The sequence below is a fragment of the Balaenoptera ricei genome, chromosome 13 (genome assembly GCF_028023285.1).
Source record: "Balaenoptera ricei isolate mBalRic1 chromosome 13, mBalRic1.hap2, whole genome shotgun sequence".
Lineage (NCBI taxonomy): Eukaryota > Metazoa > Chordata > Mammalia > Artiodactyla > Balaenopteridae > Balaenoptera > Balaenoptera ricei.
The window spans coordinates 96,624,525-96,642,978 of NC_082651.1; the positions used below are offsets into that span (position 1 = coordinate 96,624,525).

At 50.7% G+C, this 18,454-nt stretch overlaps 1 protein-coding gene across 6 annotated transcripts in view; it reads right to left on the reverse strand.

The window, feature by feature from the left end:
- ASAP2 (ArfGAP with SH3 domain, ankyrin repeat and PH domain 2) overlaps nucleotides 1-18,454 on the reverse strand; it is a 161,070-nt gene that overhangs the window by 69,781 nt on the left and 72,835 nt on the right. For all 6 annotated transcript variants that reach the window (XM_059942262.1, XM_059942261.1, XM_059942259.1 and 3 more), the window contains exons 3-4: nucleotides 16,038-16,183; nucleotides 587-661 (exon numbers count right to left, since the gene is read on the reverse strand). In XM_059942262.1, coding sequence (XP_059798245.1) covers nucleotides 587-661; nucleotides 16,038-16,183 — 221 coding nt within the window. The remainder of the gene's footprint in view (nucleotides 1-586; nucleotides 662-16,037; nucleotides 16,184-18,454) is intronic.

The following is an 18,454-nucleotide window of genomic DNA, read 5'->3' on the forward strand; positions in this document are numbered from 1 at the left end:
ACCTGTCTGGGCCAATGACATGCGAGACCAACTTTCTGCTTGGTGCCTGGTGCCCACACAGCACTCGAGCCCTGACTGTCCCCGTGCACGTGCCCGGGAAAACAGTTCACGGCTCAAGTGTTTGTACGAGGCAAGGCGAGGCCTCAACAACGAGCACCCTTTGGAGGACAGAAAAACAAAGGCGGCTCAGGCCTTGCTGGTGCCCATTCTCCCTCCAGGAAACCACCCTGCAAGGATCCTTTCCCAGCGCTCAATCAGTGACACGCTAGCTGGAAAAACCAGACTTCACACAGGGTTCCCTGCTCAACGGGAAGAACCCAAAAGCCGTTGACAGTTTCCAGAAGGGCTGCTTCTTTCCCTTCCACATCAGGAGCACCAGCAGGAGAGCCAGAAAGGCCACGGGTCACCACTGTTAGGGCCGAAAGGTGGTGCCATTATGGCCAGTCGAGGGAGCCCGAGGCAGCCCGGAGCCACCCCGCCGTCCCAGGAAGAAGGCTCGAGGCCGTGGCTGCCCCAACTGGCCCCCGTGACGTGATTCCACGTCCTATGAAAACCGCCCCCCGTGACAGGACTCTTCATGTCATACCCCTTTCACTCCTTTTAGGTCCCCCTTCAGCAAACTGTCCAGAGGGAAGGAGATTATGTTGTTCATATTCTGAATCTAAAAAACAAAAACAGAAAAAAATATCCTTATTCCATTTCCTTTTTAATCTAAAGTAAGGACAGCAAGGAGGTTAGAGAACACGCGGTGATAATTAAACTTCCCTTAAAACCTGACCAGCACAAGTATGACAGCCTTATTCATTCTTACATTCTAAGTAATGATTTTACCTTACAAATGAATATATAACTAACGAAAAGTCTACATCTGTCTATATTTCACAACAATAATAACCTTCTATTATTGGGCTATGAAGTCTGTGGAAAGATAATCATTACAACGAAGAAAAAAAAAAATCAATGATAGAATCACTTTAAAGACACAGGAACAGAAGCCCAAACACTTCCTAGTCTCACTCATGGCTCCATCCGATGCCCCGGGGCTGGGCTTTGGCCAATTCTGGGGGCCCAGAGCCCCCAATCTCCCTAGCACAGCCCCCAACAGGGGAGACTAAAAGGAAAAACAGAACGAAGGGGGCTTCTGTCTCCTGAGAACGTGTATAAGTGGGTGTTGAGAGAGAACTAGAAAAGAACCCAGAGAGAGAGAGAGAGAGAGAGAGAGAGAGACAGAGAGAGAGAGAGAGAGAGACAGAGAGAGGGGAAAGCAGATAAATGAGAAAGGGAAAAGGAGGGACAAGTGGTCTTAAGGTCCCCTATTCTCCCTGAAGCAAGAAGGCAAAAGACGGTGGCTTAGCAAGTTGTCACCACAGATTAAATGCGGAGAACCAGACCCTCCTGACACACTCGGGCATGCTCACGCCACGCAAGCCCGTCCCCGCCCACCGTTCAGCTGTGAGCAACTTAAAGACACAAAGCTTCCGTCAGCAAGAACCTGGACGCACAGACTCCCCAGGTTCTGAAGCCGACAGGAGTCCCTCCCCAGTGAGAAAATAAGCTGAGGCTCTACCTTCTCCCCTCCCCAGGCTCTCTCCCCCTAAGGCAGCACAAGTGGCACGCAGCCTTCTGGGGCTGTGTGCATGTGTCACCTTGGTGACACGCACCGAGATCACGGGACCACAAAAGGACAGAGGCAGGAGTCAGGACTGTGGAACCCTTTGCATCCCTTCTTACAACCGAGCAAAGGAGAGCTTTATTTTTAGTAGAATTACCTTGACTGGGAAGACCCACCACAGGCACAATTTTTAGGGCGATATGGGATCTGATTTCCATGCACTGTTCAGCATATGAAATCTCAAAATGGAGAAAGAAATTTACTTGAAAAATACTGGTAAGGTGTGTAATAACGCCTGCACCAACCACCTTTCCTGCCAAATAAATGGTCAGTTGATGACCGTCATTTCAGAAATGCCTTCTGGGGTAACTTCTGTCTGGCGCTTACACAGCTCAACATGTGTCATGCACCCGGCAGAGGCAGTGTCATCAGCTATGACGCGCTAGGATTAGCCTCGAGAGTTAAGCTGTAAATACTGAAAAGCTGAGTTTAAGGCGAGGTCCCGTGGGTGACGGGAAGGGATGGAGACAAGGCCGTGCAGGTGACTCACCCCTGGCGCGAGCACACCTGGGCTTCCGCTGAGCCGTGGGGGGCTCCGTCCCCACACGCGCCCCTCGTTCCCACCCGCTGCGAGAACGCACCCACCCCCGCCTCCTCGGGCCCCTTGTCCCGCCGCCGCCACCCCTCACCCCCTGCTCGCGGCACTCTCCTCCTCCTGGGCTCCAGCCCTTCTGACCCGCTGCTGGCCCACAGCTCCCTCTGGCCTTCCCACCGGCCTGCCCCTCAGTGGCCTCACTGCCCCTCGTCTGGACTGAGGCACCGCTTCCCCTGCTCCTGGCCACCGTCTGGGATCCCAGTCTCTGCCCGTCCCAACCCCTCCTACGCAGTTGTTGGATTTCTCTGGCGTTGCGTCCCTGATAAAGACCAAACCTACTCCCGCATCTGGACCCTCACCGTCCAACCTCACCTGCCACGTTTCATCTCGGTGTCCGCTGTTCAGAGCCTTCCCATCCACCAGGATTTACTCGGATGCTACCTTTTCCAACAACATCCCAACCTCTCAGCAGGAAGTGACCCCTCCCTCCCCAAATCCTCCGATATTTTCTTTTTAAAAAAATTTCTTAAAGGACTTGACAGGTTCTACCCTACATTTGTCTTATCAAGCTCACGCCACGAATCCTAAGGGGCGGCTTCAAGTTTTTCTATTCTCTACAGTACTCAACACAAGAGTGTGGCAATGGCTGAGTGAATCAAGTTACCTAAGTATTTTTCTGAGCATCTAATACATAAGAGACAGAATCTAGAGATACATTAATAGCTTTAAACATCATATAACTAATGTGTGAATTCATGAATTCATTCATCAGGTATTTACTGAGTACCTATTTTATAGACAGCAGTAAGCTGGCTACAAATGTAAACAAAACATGATGCTTGTCACCTCAGAGGAAGAATAAATATATACACAACAAGAATTAAACAGAAAGTCTAAGACACACCACATGCAGCATGTTTCACTCTGTACAGATACCAGCGGCTCCTGGGGGAAAGAAACAACGAGTACAGCTTTAAGCAGTCAGGCGGGCTGACGCGGGCGGACTCGGGCTTGGGAAGAAGGTGACTGGTCAGTTCCTGAGCCGCGAGACTCCGCCCTTTCACCCCCTCGATCGCAGAGCCGTGGCTGGAGTCAGAGCCCAGGTCCGTTGAGTCCTCAACGCTGCCCAGGGAGGAGCCAAGGCAGCGCCATCCTGGACACGTCACGTGCAAGACAGCAGGGACAGCCCAAGGGGGCAGGGGTGGTGGTCAGAGCTGCTCAGGGTGGGAGGCTGGGCCAAAGGCACCAGAGCAACCCAGATACACGGTAGGTTGGAGGAAAAAAGAATAAGGTGCTTGCAGATTACAAACTGTATTCCTAGGAAGAACTCTAGTATGTTCTTATGAGAGGTGTATTACGTGTAAGTGTATGCATGAATGAGCGAGAAAAACAAAATCCTCTATAGCAGGGGAGAAGAACATCACCCAGAATTTGGTTTACACATCTATTTTAAGACTACTTGTTATCGGGACTTCCCTAGCGGTCCAGTGGTTAAGACTCTGCGCTCTCACTGCCAAGGGGCTGGGTTCAATCCCTGGTCGGAGAGCTAAAATCTCACAAGCCATGTGGCAAGGCCAAAAAAAAAAAAGACTTTTTCCTACTTAATTCAAATAAGAACTCAGGTAGTGATGACAGGTATTAGGTAAGAGGAGGTAAACTAAGCTTTGGCATCCAGAGGAGTGAAAATCTAAGGACATTCAAACACTGGGCCAGCTTGCTTTCATTCTGGACACTGGAGACAGGGTGAGCACGACATTAAACAGCCATCAAAACTGTGATGACTGCCACAAAGGAGGCACACGGGGCCCTCAGGGAGCGACAGGAGATGAAACTGGGTGGGTAAGAGGGCTTAGGAGACAAAGATGCATTAGACAGAACCTCAGTCCTCACGAACTCACCGTTTAATAAGGCAGATAAAGCACATATTTAAGTAAGTAAAGTGCCATGTGGAAACTCTATGAGCCAGAAATAAAACACCACGGAGTTTCTGAGAAGGGAAAATTACTTCCAGTCTGGGCACCAGGGAAATCTTTGCTGATTGGGGTTATGTGAGATAGACCTTCAACGACAGGGAGAATTACGTCTTGCAAGATGGGGTGGAGGGAGTCCAGGCACAGGAACAGTGGAGAAGTGGGAGCACACAGCCAGGGGAGCGGTGGGGGCAGCAGAAGATAAGAGCGAAAAAGAGCAGCTGGAAGAGAATCCCACCAAGGGGATTCTGGCCTCCATTCCATCCATTTCTCTTTCCCGGGTTACTCAAATGATCTAAAATAAGAAACTACTACTCCCGTAATCAGAAACTAATTAGCGAAATTACCGCAAAAGAGACAGAAAGTAGATCGGCGGTTGCCTGGGGCTGGGGGTGGGAATGCAGATTAACTGTGAGGGGACAGGAGGGACCTTACTGGGGGGAAGAAAATGTCCCCAAACTGATTTAAGGTGATGGCTGTATCACTTGGTAAAGCTACGAGAAATCAATGACTTGTACAATTGAAATGGGTGAGCTTTATGATATATAAAATATACCTCATAGAGCTTTTTGGTTTTTTTTAAAGAAATTATTACAGACATACACAGAATCCCCATCAGTGGGCTTCCTAACAAAGCTCCTCCACTCCCGGCACCAGCCTCTGCCTGCCCTCTGCATTTACCTGCTCGCGTACGGAACCCGCGCAGCACACAAGCATTCTGACTCAGGGTGAGCGTCCAGGAAATGACTGGCCCTCGCCTCTGCCTGGGCCCTGAACCACGGGCTGGTGCCCAGATGCCCTGTCTCAGCAAGAGCGCCCTGCAGCAGGAAGGAGGGGCTCTGGCTCTCCCTCTGCCTGCCTGTACTGGGGCCGCCCAGCAGCCTCAGGCCCACAGCTGAACGAACCACCTCCATTCTGGCCAGGAGACATGAAAACCGCAGCCAGGAGGTGACTGCACACGCGTCGTGCTCAGCAGCTCCAGCCTCGATTTACGAGCAATAAAACTGTTACGATGGCTGGGAAGAATTAAATTACCCCTGGGTCACCCAACTAGAATATTTCCCTTAGCACCAAGCAAGCACTGGGCTTTCTCTTATCCTCTGACTTGCTTTTAACAAGTATATGAAGTAAAATGGCTTTCTGAAACCCCAAGCATGACCTGAATACAAGTTATTACTCTCCGTTGCTGCCCGTAAGTATGGATCTAATGCCAACAGCACACAGACGACCTTTACAAAGTCGCAGTCCTCCCTGCTCTGCCTTCCCTTTTCCGGGGTTCACCTGCATATGTCTGACAAGAGGAGGTGACAGTAGTCAAATGTGTGTGATCTCAGAAGGAGACGTAGAATGATTCAGTCGTGGGGAGACAGGCAGACAGGGCTATCAGAGATGGCGAGCAGCCTGCGTTATGTCATAGCTGATTAGCAAACAAAGATATACCAGGAGATGGGGCAGGGCTGGGGGAATATAGCCAGAAAATACCCGTCTTTCCACATGGGTCTTCCTAATTATTATTATATTTTTGGGGGGGGAGAGGGGGTCTTAAAACTCCTTGACTCGTGAGCTTTGCCACCTCCATACTCTCTAAAAATCTTTTCCCCGCTTCCCCGTTAACACTTCCCCTGCCCACAGGGTCAGTGTCTCGGCTGCTCCTTCAGCTCTGTCACCGGTTACCAGCAGCTGCTGATGCGGCCAAAGCTCTGCCCCTGGTTCCAGCCTGACCCCTGGGAACCCCGGCGCTGCCTTCTCCTTGGCTGGGGATCTGTCGAGAAGCCTGAACCTAGACAGGATTTTTGTATCATAGTGCTCTACTTTTAAGGAGCAGCAAAGAGAAGATAGACTCAAAACAGAAAAGTTGCTGGGCAGAATCTTCCTAGCTCCAGGCTCATGAGTCTAGAAAAGACCAGGTCTTCCCAGGGCTCTCCTCAAAAACCCTTAATAGTGTCCAACCCTCTTCGGGGATAATCAGCTTTTCCTAAAAGACCATATATAAAACATGGCCAAAGAGCCTTACCTGAAATGTACCTGTGTCATTAAGTTTATTTTAATATGCCTAATTTATGAGAAACCAGAGATCGAACACTGGGATCTGCAGGGTTTTTTTCTTTTTAACTTGGGCAAATGCTGCTCAATCACAGAGTTAAAGAGCTAAAATCAAGACCTCAAAGAAGGGCAAACACCTGTTCATGTGGGCATAGGCCCTGGCAGCACCTCCGTGCCAGAGGGCGGAGAGTTGCAAAAAGACCTCAGACCTCATTGCTTCAATTAAGGGCATTCTTAGCAGAGGCTTCGGCATTAGCCAAGGATATGTACCTGGGAAACAGCCAGCACCTGCGGAAGCTTCAAGTCTTCTCCAGGAGCTGGAGCCTGAGACCCAGGATTGTGCGTGTGGGTGGCATTGCCGGGGGTGTTATAGTAGAGGGTAAGGCTTTATTACACCTGTGCAGTCCAGTATGACAGACACTAGCTACATGAGCCCATTCAAATGTAAATGGATTACAATGAAATCAAGTTAGAAACTGAATTCCTCAGTTGCGCTAGCATATTTCAAGTGCTCAAGAGCCATGTGTGGTGAGCGGCTTCTCATACTGGATACAGCAGATGCAGACCATTTCCATCAAAGCAAAAAGTTCTGGTGGACGGCAATGCTTCAGACGAGTAGCCTAAAAAAAATTTAAGCGTCTCTGAGGTGTAACTGATGTACAGTAACCTGCCCATATTTAAAGTGCACAATTTGGTAAGTCACAGCACATACATACACCCACAAAACCATCGCCCAAATCCAGACAGCTAACGCACCCATCACCCCCAGAAGCTCCTTTGCGCCCTTTTGCAATTCCCACCTCCCAGCTGCTCACTCCCCAGTCTCCGGTCCCCAGGCAACCGCTGACCTGCGTCAGTCACCACAGAATAATCTGCATTTTCTAGGACTTTCTATACATGGAATCCTACAGCACGCACTGCTCTTTGTCGGCTTCTTTCACACTCGCTTTGAGATCCATCCGTGCTGTTGCATCAATGGCTCATTCCCGTTTCTTGCTGAACAGTTGTCCATCACCTGGCTTATCCAGACAACTGCTGACAGGTTTTTGAACTCTTTCCAGTTTGGGGGCTACTACAAATCTTACATATAAGGCTGCTCTGATTACTCGTGGGATGGGACTCTCCGATGGTGACCAGGAAGGCCTCTTCAGAAGGTGACGTGGAGACGAGTACGAAGGAAGCAAGGCAGCTAGCCCCGCGAAAGCTGGTGGAAGAGCATTCCCAACAGAGGGAACTCCTAACACAAAGGCCCCGAGGCAGGCGCCGGGCAGGGTCAAAGCACAGTTTTCCGTGTTCTTTCTGAAGGCTGCTCATCTGAAAGAATGAACATCCAGAAAGAAAATCTTTTGGGGAAGCAGAAGGTCCTAGGTAAAGTGGCCTGAAGAAATCACTAAATGGCACAGGGCCACTTAATAGCATGTAAGGCTTACAAGTGCTCTGAGAAGTCGGCGTTACCCCCATTTTACAGAAATGGAAACAGAGGGAGAGTTAAGCCACCCACTTTGCCCCCAGATCCCACAACTAAGCAGCAGCTGAGCTGAGAATGAGGCCAGAGCCCTTCCCATCATTTCACTGCCATAGGCCTTCAGAACTGTCAGTGCTACTCACACCTGACCCACGGCCGGAGCGGAACAGGCTGTGAGACCGGGGGTGCCAGCTACATCAGGACGTACAGGGAAACACTTTACAAAGGAAAACCAACTAGGTCACTTTCATTTTTAGTGAGCTCTCCCCGGGGCTGGCGACAACACCGCCCAAGGCCTACGGGCGTGCGCACACACACACACACACACACACACACACACACACACACACACACGGTCTTGCTCGTTCTCACACGGGGCCCTCATGAACACATGCTCCCAGGCCTGGTTCTTCGGCAGCAGGGCCACTCTGATGGTTTGTTTAATCAAAAAAGGAGATGGGGGAGCCCACGCAGATCTTGAGTGTTTAACACAAACTGAAAGATCAAAACCAGGCAGCTGCCAAAAACACCGGCAACTTTCACACCACAAGAGAGAGGAGAAACAGCTGACCTGGTTTCTGCCTTTAACGCTGCGTCTCTGGCAGTCACGCAGCTTTGATCTTTCAGGTTCTAAGTGGAGAGAAAATAGTGACCCTCTTCCACTGGAGAACGGATGGTGAAACCACACACCGCAGCCTACTTGCAACAGTCTGGAAAACCCGCGTTTTCTGGGGGCCAGCACAGAAGGGCCCAGGATTCGTCAATCCACAGCTTCTTCTAAAACCCACATGATGTTAAAATGCTTAGTTAAGCCACCCACCGAAAACGAAAGCAGCTTTTCGAATCTATTACCTCCGAGAATTCGAGGTTGGATACTTGCGGCCTCAGCTAGGCCCTGGCCTCAGTCCCCCAGGGGAGGAGTCGGAAGCGGTTGCTGGTTCCTGACCAACGAGGTCAGTGTCACCAGGGAACTGATTAGAAGTGCGAATGGATCAGGAACTCTGGGAAACGGCTCCCAACAGGGAGGGTTCTAGCAACCCTCCCGGCGCTGCTGCTGAGCGCAGCTGGAGAACCACCGTTAAGTAGGGGTGGGTGGGTGTGGCCTTGTAACAGGTTGCAGGTTCTGCTGAGGCTCCGGGCCCACGGACGGCACCGTGAGGACCCCTGCTCTAGGGCAACGCTTCTCGGACTTTAATGGGCTGACTCGTGCCCTGGGGAAACGGAGATTCAGGTTCAGCAGGCCTAGGGGACAAGGGCCCGGGAGCCTGCATTTCTACGAGGCCCCGGATGACTCCACCTGAGGGCAAGGCAAGACTAGGACCCTAGGGACGCAAATGAAACAAACTGCGTCCAAGCGCTCTGTAAACCAGAATCGGGAATATACAGGTATTGATGTAGTTTGTCAAGTTTTAGATTTTAAGGAATGACTAACAAACAGTGGAAATTCCCAAAGGGAAATGCACCCAGAGAGGCTGGACCTGGCATTTATCTCCAGGTCCCAGGGAGGCAGGGGCCTGAGTCCTGGCTGAGCCAATGACCAACAGGAGGAGACCCAGGACGCCCAGCCCCCCAGCTCACAGCCCCCTCTCTTCGGGGCCATCAACCTCCTCCAGCCCCCAGCCCCTTCCCCCGGGGCCTAGAAGTAGGCGCCAGTCTCTCCCATCACAGAAGCCTTCCCTTGCTCACCTTCTCCTCCCATCAGCAGCCTCCGCCTGGAGCAGCGAGCTCCCGCCGTCTCTCCTTCTGCCACTGCACTGTCCCCTGCCTGCGCGGCACAGTGACCGTGGCGCCCCCGGCACCGAGGCCAACGGCGCTCATCAGTCACCCCCCTCCCGCCCCTCCGCCGTCCGGGTGCGGCCGACCCGCCGCCTCACTCACACCCTACTGCAGCCTGTCCGCACAGCACCCCTCGGCTTTGGCAAAAGGTTTTAAAGTCTGAGGTGCCCTACATCGTGGCGGTTGTTCTTTTAATAGCGAGCAAGTGAGAGAATACACGGTGACAGAAGAAAACAAACACAAACCCTGGTTTGAATTCACTAATGCTTGCAAATGATTATCCTATAACGGCAAGTCCTCCACGCACTTGACAAGCCGTTAAAGGCAAGTGCAAGGAAGGAATGTGTTTGCAAACTTTGCCAGGGGCTTAGATGCAGACGGACCCCGTGGTGGCCCACAGGCCCCCAACCCACCCCTACCCAGGACCCAAGCACCCAAGGCCGCGAGAGTCGCCGCCCCACCTTCCAGGGCCGCGCCCTCGGGGCTCCGTGGCGTTTGTCCCAGGGCCTTCCCAGCACACACAGCGTCCTAATAAAAGTGGCCCAGACGGGAGCAACGAGCGCTTACTGCCCTACTGCCCAGAGAGCCGGGCCACCCCCAGCAGGCGATCAGTCACTCTTCTCAGCTGAGCTCTCCTCCTGGGCCCAAGGCCTTGCTCCCACCCTGTCCTCTCCCCCATGGCTTTTCCCACTTTCTCTGACCTCAAGGAGTCAGTGTACCGCAGCGGTTACAATGAGGTGGCACTGCCTTTCCAAAAATAAATAGTATCAAAGTACAATTTACACAGTCGTGGCTGTGCTACAACCAAACACAGGGCTCTGACAGTAGCCTTATTGCTTTTGTCATTTTGGTCAAACTAAGGACATGCTTTCATTTTGGTCAAGGATCTCTGAGTGTAGGAAGCAGCTTGCAGTGTTGAAGCCTTGTGAGTCTCAGAGCATTTCCAGCCATGCATTAGGCCAGATTAAACAACTGGTGGCAGAGATTTCTAGGTGTCCAAAGTAACTGTCAGTAGGTCCATCCAGGAACTCTGTTCCCCTAGAGAAGGCCCAGCCCTCAAGCGCTCCTCCACTCAAAGCTTACAGACTCCTGCTCTGCGTACAAGCCTAACAAGCTGGTCATTGCGTTCTCCAGCTCACAGCACTGTGGAACAAGGCACCAAGAGCGGTAGAAGCCAGCAATTAGCAGGGAGAAGGATGTCAGAATATTAAAAAGCAAATGTTGAAAACGGGGGGAGATGCAAGAGGGAAGAGATATGGGAACATATGTATATGTATAACTGATTCACTTTGTTATAAAGCAGAAACTAACACACCATTGCAAAGCAATTATACTCCAATAAAGACGTTAAATAAAAAAAAAGAAAATGGGAAAGCCAACGGTCTGGCACCAATCTAGGGGCAGGTACTCCCACACCACAGGTACCAGGCACCAAGAGTTTCTCTAGATTTCAGCGCTGCCCCTTAATTTATGCCCCAAACAACGGTAAGCCTTCCTCCCCAGAAGATAAAATATGACCAGTGCCCATGTTGAATAAGAAAGAATGTAAGACATTTTAAAACAGAAACAGACTCACAGACATAGAAAACAAACTTACAGAGGGGAGAGCGACAGGGGGTAGGGGTCGGGGAATAGATTAGGAGTTGGGGGTTAACAGACACACATTGCTATACATAAGATAAACAAGGACCTACTGTACAGCACAGGGAACTCTACTCATGGAAAAGAATCTGAAAAAGAATAGATATATGTATAACCGAATCACTTTGCTATAACTGAAGCTAACACAGCATTGTAAGTTAACTCTACTTCAATTAAAAAATGCTTTAAAAGAAAGAATGTAATACGCTTTAAAATATAGGACATTTTCAATAGAAGAAGTGAAAAGAGAAGAAAGTTTACAGGAGCACCGAGGGTGAGGACCTCTGCTAGAGAGAGCTCTACGCTAAGCAACGCAATGAGCTTTATTAACGTGGGGAATCAGCTCCTGTCGACCGCCGGTGCTGGGAAGAGAGCGCCGCCATATTGCCAACCAGCAGGTGGGCAGGCCTCCCCGCCGGGCCCTGCGCACATCACAGGGACAAAGCCACTCTCTCCTCAACAACCTGACTAGCCCTTCACTCTCTGGCTATAATGTCTTCTAACTCCAATCACTTGTGTAAAGGAAAAACAAACAAACGAGAAAAACATGACTTCTGTGCACGTTGGTCAGTGGGACTTTCAGGTTCTTCTTTCCGGGTGAGTGAAGTGAAATTCCTCAACCCCAGGGCCACTCTCGGCTCTCGCCCTGGAACCCCGTCCTGGGCTGAGCCTCCGCCGGCCCCTGCCCTCACCTGGAGCAGGTTCTATGGACCAAGAGTACATATCTCACAAGCGATTCTCTGAAACCAGAGACGGAGATGACATACCTGTAAATGACCTTTCAGGAATGTGCTTTCATGCAGCCATTCATTAAAAGGCCACTTCCTAACACAGAAGTGGCCCTGGAAAATCTTTCCAGGATTCTCACATCCATCTGGTAAGAGGAAAAGAACCGAGGAGACTGGCCTGACTTTATAACCAGCCTAATTTCACCCGTTACATTTCTAGAGCTGCCTTGTTTTTCCCTTTATCCTGCATTACTGCAGAGGAATTCACAGACTCTCTGAAGGTGAGAATCTCACCCTTTAGTAACAAAATCTCACTTCATATTAAGCTGGCCTTTCTTTGGAGACGTTCCAACTGCTTTATAAACATTCTTTCATGCTGAAGAGCAGGTAGGTGGTAATTATTATTCTTTCTAGACAAGAGGTAGGATTGAGAGTCTTGGCCATGCAGAACTGAAATGTTTTTTGAACGCCTGAGGAAAAGCAAAAGCAAGGCTTTAAAAATAAGAGATAGGACAGATGTGACCAAAAATAGGAGTAAGAATGGTATACAAAATACCAAAAAAGGAGAATTCTCCTATAATCAGCTCACTCTCAGCGACAGCTTCTTAGAAGCAGCCACTTGGCGTCCTTACGGCTGCAGACCTTCAACACCAGCCCTGGCCTGGAAAACCCGGCCCGGTGAACATGAATTTGGGCACAAATAAGGTATGTGCTGGGAAACAGGATCAAAAACCCTAACTCCATAAGGTAAAAGCAGAAACTACAGTCATGCACGTGGACTTAGAGCTACTGTCTTCCGGGCTTTAATAAGTTACCCGATCATAACGACACTGAAATGTCACCTGTGGGGCGGTTTCTAATTGACAAACAACCCTCCCGCTTATCCCTGTCATCCTGATGCTGGCCGGTGAGGCGGGAATGGTTTTCTCACACTGTTTTAAGGTGAGGAAACTGAGGTGTCTGTCTGCTCGTGGCTGCAGCAGTTCGGCCCGCTGGGCATCTCTCTTTATGCTACACTTTACCCTGCATTGCCTTCCCTTCCGTTCTGCCCCCCTTTTCCCCCAAGGAGTTGACAAGGGGCCTTAAATCCTTTAAATACCACAGTGGGAAGAGCATGGGATTGGGGTTTTCAGACCCAGATGTGGCCCCTCACCTGTCCCTTGCACGGGCCCCGTCTAGGACGGAGGTAACGTGAGGGATCTCGTGCAGCGGGCAGGAGGACTCAGCGAACGAGGAAGAGCCAGCACGCGGAGCTGATGGTGCCGCGGGCGCCCAGGGAGTGACGGCCGCGGGTAAGCCACTCGCTGCAGGAAGGGGGAGGACAGCGAGGCCCGGAGGGGATTTCTGATGTGCCTACAGGGGCAGAGCCATGGGGTAGTGGCCAGTGTGGCAATGCACCCAACACAATGTCCAGGCCCTGCTCTGCTTTTAGTTTTGCGGAAAATCAAGAAATGAAGGGGCTGCTTCTGTCTAACTGTGCAGCTGCTCAGGTTAAGACTGAGGACGAGCTACTTCGAGTAGGATTCCACCACGTGGGGCGACGCAGGCGGGGCCCTTCCACACCTGGAGGCGCACGTCCAAAAGCTGGCAAGGACTCAGACCTGTCCCGAGAGAGATTAGCCCTTTAAACCACCCGGGCCTCAGTTACCTAATCTACAAAGTGGGGACAACGCTGATTCACCTCATGGGATCGTTACAAGGGTTAAATAAGCTAAGGTGTGTGAAAGCAACTGGCTGTACTTCTTACAAAGCCAGGCATGGCGTTATCATCTCCATCTTACAGCTGAGAAGACCTGAGTGGAGATCAGCCGAAGGAAGGAAGATACAAGAGCTAGCTGGCTGGGGAGGGGCGAGCCTGGCCTCCCCTGCCTCTGTCTCCAGGCTGCCTGCTCAGTCGCCGTGCTAGGGCTTCCCTCTGCCATCCCCTTGGGACCCCTTTCACTGCTTTCCTTCTGGCTGGATCCTGTTCCCTGACTCACACGTCTTCCTCTTTCTTGGCTTCCCTCTTCATGCTGCTAAAGCACAACCGTTAGGAGTTTCAGAGAAATGACGCTTGGGGGCAAACCTTCTCGAGCCTTGGGCATCTGAAACATCTCTAATTCTAATTTCAGGCTCAGGTGGTGGGTCTCATTCCAGGTTAGAATTATGTTCCTCAGGATTTTAGTGGCAATGCTCCGGGCCTTCAAGTTTCCAAGGTCACTGCTGAGACACCGATGGCATTGTGATGCTTAATCCTCTGTGTGCTTTCTGAAAGCGGTTAAGATCTTTTGCAATTTCACAGGGGGGTGCCTTGCGGCAGGTCTTTTTCCCGTACTGTCCTGGGCCCTCCCATCCAGAGACGAAAATCCTTCAGTCTCAGGAACCATCTTTTGTTCCGTTGCATTCACGGTATCCTCCTCTGTTTCCTATTCTCTCTTTCTGAAAACGCCTGTCAGTTGGATACTGGACCTTGAGAATTAATCCCTGACATGTCTTTCATCTATTTCCCACTCTTTTGTCTTTTTTGGTCCTTTTGATCTATTTTCTGAGAGATTTCTTTTACTCTAACCCTTCTCATAGGATTTCCAATTTTATATTTTCTTATACTGATTGTCTCTCCCCTTTTTTAACGACAAGCTTCATCCCATTCTCTCTTCTGATTTCTCTGAGGAATTAAATATAGTTTCTTTAAAGTTTTCTTCTGCTCTTTGCATTGTCTCTGTTTTCCCCCAAGTTCTTTCTTCTGTTTATTTTGGTCTCTTTCTTTCTGGAGGCCATTCATTCATATTTAAGAGAGAGGCACGAAGCAGCTGGCTGGCAGCTCAGGGGGCGAGGAAGGGGCTTACCCCCCCCCCCCACGAGGGTCTGGGAGATGAGGCGGCAGGCTGATTTTACACTAGATGACCCCCGACACGTCAGCATCTATAGATCTTCCCCAGGACCATGCAGCTTCCCCAGTTTACAAAAAAAAAAAAAAGCTCCACTGGGACTCAGTGGTGAGGCGCTAACAAGCCATGTGCCGGTGTCCGGGCAGTGGGGCTGGAAAGGGGCTGGGCTCCACCGTGGGTTCTGCGTGCTGTCAGCCTGGTTGGGGCAGCGATAAAGGGGCGACACACTTGACAAAGGCCCCGAGAGACTCCAAATTAACCCGAGTAAAAAACTTAAGCACAGCAACGGCTTTTTATATTTACCACTTCCAAAGGAAACACTTTACAAGTGAAGACAGGGAGAGGGACCGAGAGCCTTCACGATCCGGTTCTCTCCCCTCCTCCTTATTAACTCATGCACTGTGTTCCCTTGCTTCTGCCCTTCTAAGAGCAGACTGACAGACCCGCCATCATCACCGCTTCAAGAATGATGAGCTATTTTTTCACTTGTTATGAGCTTGCTGACAGGAGACATGAAAAAGACACTGTTGTTTGCGACCTACACAGAAAAAGCATTATTGAGTTCTTGACCTGGTCTGCTTGTCCATGACCTTTGGGAGAAGCTGGGGGAGAAAAACAGGAAAGAGATGCCGGGACCATCCCGACGTACATTCCCCTTGTGGAAGAAACCGCTCGGCAGGGTCCCAAACCCCCTCTCTGCTCAATTCTTCAGAATTCTGCTCCCACAGTGAGGACGGCACAGGGCTGCCAAGTGCAAGGCAGAGTCCATTCACCCCCGTTACCAAGCACCTACCGCAGGCAAGAAGTACTCGGTCCGTATCTCCACTCACTTAAAAGGTGAGACTTTTCTTAGGCTCTGCATGTGAGAGCATAAAAGGCCTTTAACTATTCACGGTAATTTCTGTGCTCTGATTATAGGTTACCTTGCTGTGTGAGACGGGTCTGAAACGTATTTATGAAATATTGTTAAGTTTAAATACCTACTATAATTACCAGAAACAGACTATTCTACACAGTTTAGGAACTACTGAAAATCGAAGTCAGAGGCCCTTAAGAAGACGAATGCATTTATCCATTTTGTGCCTCAGCTGAGCAGCTTTAAAATGCCGAGTGAAATGTGAAAGTCTTGTGAGAGTAAAAATCACAATTCTAAAATTTATTCCAAAGTGACCTCGCGTCACTTGGAAAGACAGTTCTTTTAGGTACCACAGGAGCTATGAAACGTACTGCTTGTGTACCAAACAAACCTTAATTACTGTCTAGGGAGCTACCTTCCCAACTCGAGCAACTTCGGGCCCCTCCCATGCTGCCCGTTCGCTGCACGCGATCATGACACTTACCAGGTTTTTGAAAAGTGCCGTCAACTCCTTCGTAAACACTGAGAACTTCAGGAAGGCGCTTCCTAAGTCCGGGTCATCTCTGCACACGCAGTTGCCCCCGAACTTCTCCAGAGCCTGGGTGTACTGCTCCTCGTTTTCCACGTGCGCTGCAACAGCAACGGGAGAGCTGCTGTGAAGGCCCCAACCGCTCTAGCCCTGCCCCCCACCAGGTTCTTACTTGTGGGTAAAATCGAACACATTTACAGCCTGAAAATCTGAGAAAAGCCAAGACACACTGCGAACAGAAATAACTCTGCTGTCCTGACAACCACCTGTGGTGCCAGCGACAGATCCCAAAGAACACGCATGAGGACCAGGAGGGAGAGAGCCTCGCACGAGTGCCACAGCCCCCAGCTCATGGGATGAGACCCCCGGGGACCCCCATGCTTCCCCATCTCCTAGGACTCCTCCGTAGCCCACACGCTGGCGGGAGACACAGAACAGACCCAGCCCTCTCCTGGAACCCAGCAGCCGGCGTGACGCTCACCCAGCCGCATGCCCTAGCTTCTCCTTTCAACACCGGAAAAGCCACGGTCCTCGGAGCACAGGCCACAGGCCAGGGCGCCTCTGCTCGTGACACGTCCTCTGCCTGGGGGCCTTTCCGTGCCTCTGCCCCACGTCCCTGGCTCCTTCCTGGACTTGCGCTCAGAGTGTTACATTCCAAATGTCCAACTGGTAAACGTGGTTCCCAACACACTGGAAGTGCTTCCAGGGCAGGGACTAAGTTTTACTCATCTTTGTGCTTGAAATATAAGACAAGACGCATGTCGTTTGATCAGAAAAAGCAAAACCTGGTCATCCATCTGAAGGTATTTTACCATCATTAGGCTTCAAAGCAGCACCTTAAAGAGTGAAAAACCCGGATTCTGGGTCTCCAGCTCCGTGGTTCCCAGGCCCTGTTGGACACTGAAATCATACACGGATCTCTGTCAAACTGTAGAAGCTGGAGTCCCGTCTCTGAGTCAGAAGCTGGGGTGGGAAGGGGACACAGGTAATTCTGGTAAGCCAATGTGGCTGGACATGATTCCCTCACTTCTGGGTCAAGCATTTTTAAATGAATCCAGCCAGTCTGTAATAAAACAACTTCCTGGCATGGACACTTGATTTCTGCTCCCTCATCGCTCCAATCAGAAATGTAACACGACGACTCTATAGGCACACAGTGCGGGCGGGCGGGCGTGCGTGTCACCTTGCCTGGGGACTCCACTGGGCAGGGTCACACACCCCTCTCAGGCTGCCCACATCTTCAGAATTCTGCTCCCACAAGGAGGACGGCCCAGGGCTGCCAGGAGGCCACAGAAAGCCTTAGCGCTGCAGCTTCTTCGCCAAAGAACAGATCCTGAAAAGCCCCTGGCAGTGCCCCAAACAACTCCTCAGGGCAACAAAACCGCTGTCGGCAGCGCCGGCGCCTGGGCCTGACAACCGGAGCACACAGGGGACATGTGCTTGTGGAAGGTGGCCCTGGGGCTGAGCCGGATCCCAGGATCCATGGAAGGTGTGTCCACCAACCCTACCAGGCAAGCACTTTGCCCTCGACTTCCGGGGGCATTTGGGTGCCTTAGCGGATGCCCGTGTGGATCTAACAAACACACGAGAACGTTAATTTCACTGTTTAGGCCCTTTTCCTCCTTTCTATTATTATCATCATCTTTTACATCCCAGAAAAGAGCCTGAGAGTTCTGGATACATTAAATGTATTTCTGAAACTATACTCAGCAAACGACTTGAGGCAGAAACACACACACACACACACACACACACACACACACACACACACGGCGTTGACGAAGGGGTGGCAGAGCAGGAAGAGCCCTCAGAAGGTCTGGGCTTCAAGCCTATGCCTCCCAGTAAACGTGGACGACCCGGTAACCTGCGCATTTACTCTCTATGGCGCGGTCTCAGCCACGTGAAGGACAAAGACCCCGCTGGGAGATACTCACAAGGTTAAGGTAAGAATCAAAGAATGTGGGTGAGGATATGCAGTTCAACCACACCCAACACATACATGCCCACCAGAACTGACAATACTTAACAGCAGCACAGATGTCATCTATACTGAGCGCAAATGGTTTCCATATGTTTTTTTCTAGACTTCACAACTTATATATGACATGCATTATTTCTCACAATGCTGAAAGGAGCCTGGGACTCAAGGAGATCAAATAACCTGTCCTAGGAAACAGGGCCAGAAAGTGGCAGAGCTGTGGTGCAAACCCAAGTCTGTCTGATCCCAAAGCCCATTTGTCCCCCACTCTACTACACTGATGTGTGTTTCCTTCTAAAAATAGCTTACCTTGCCAAAACCAAAAGTACCCAAGTTTTAGATTTTTAAAATTCCATTTCAGAGGCGGATCAGTTACACCTATTTTGCTCGACTT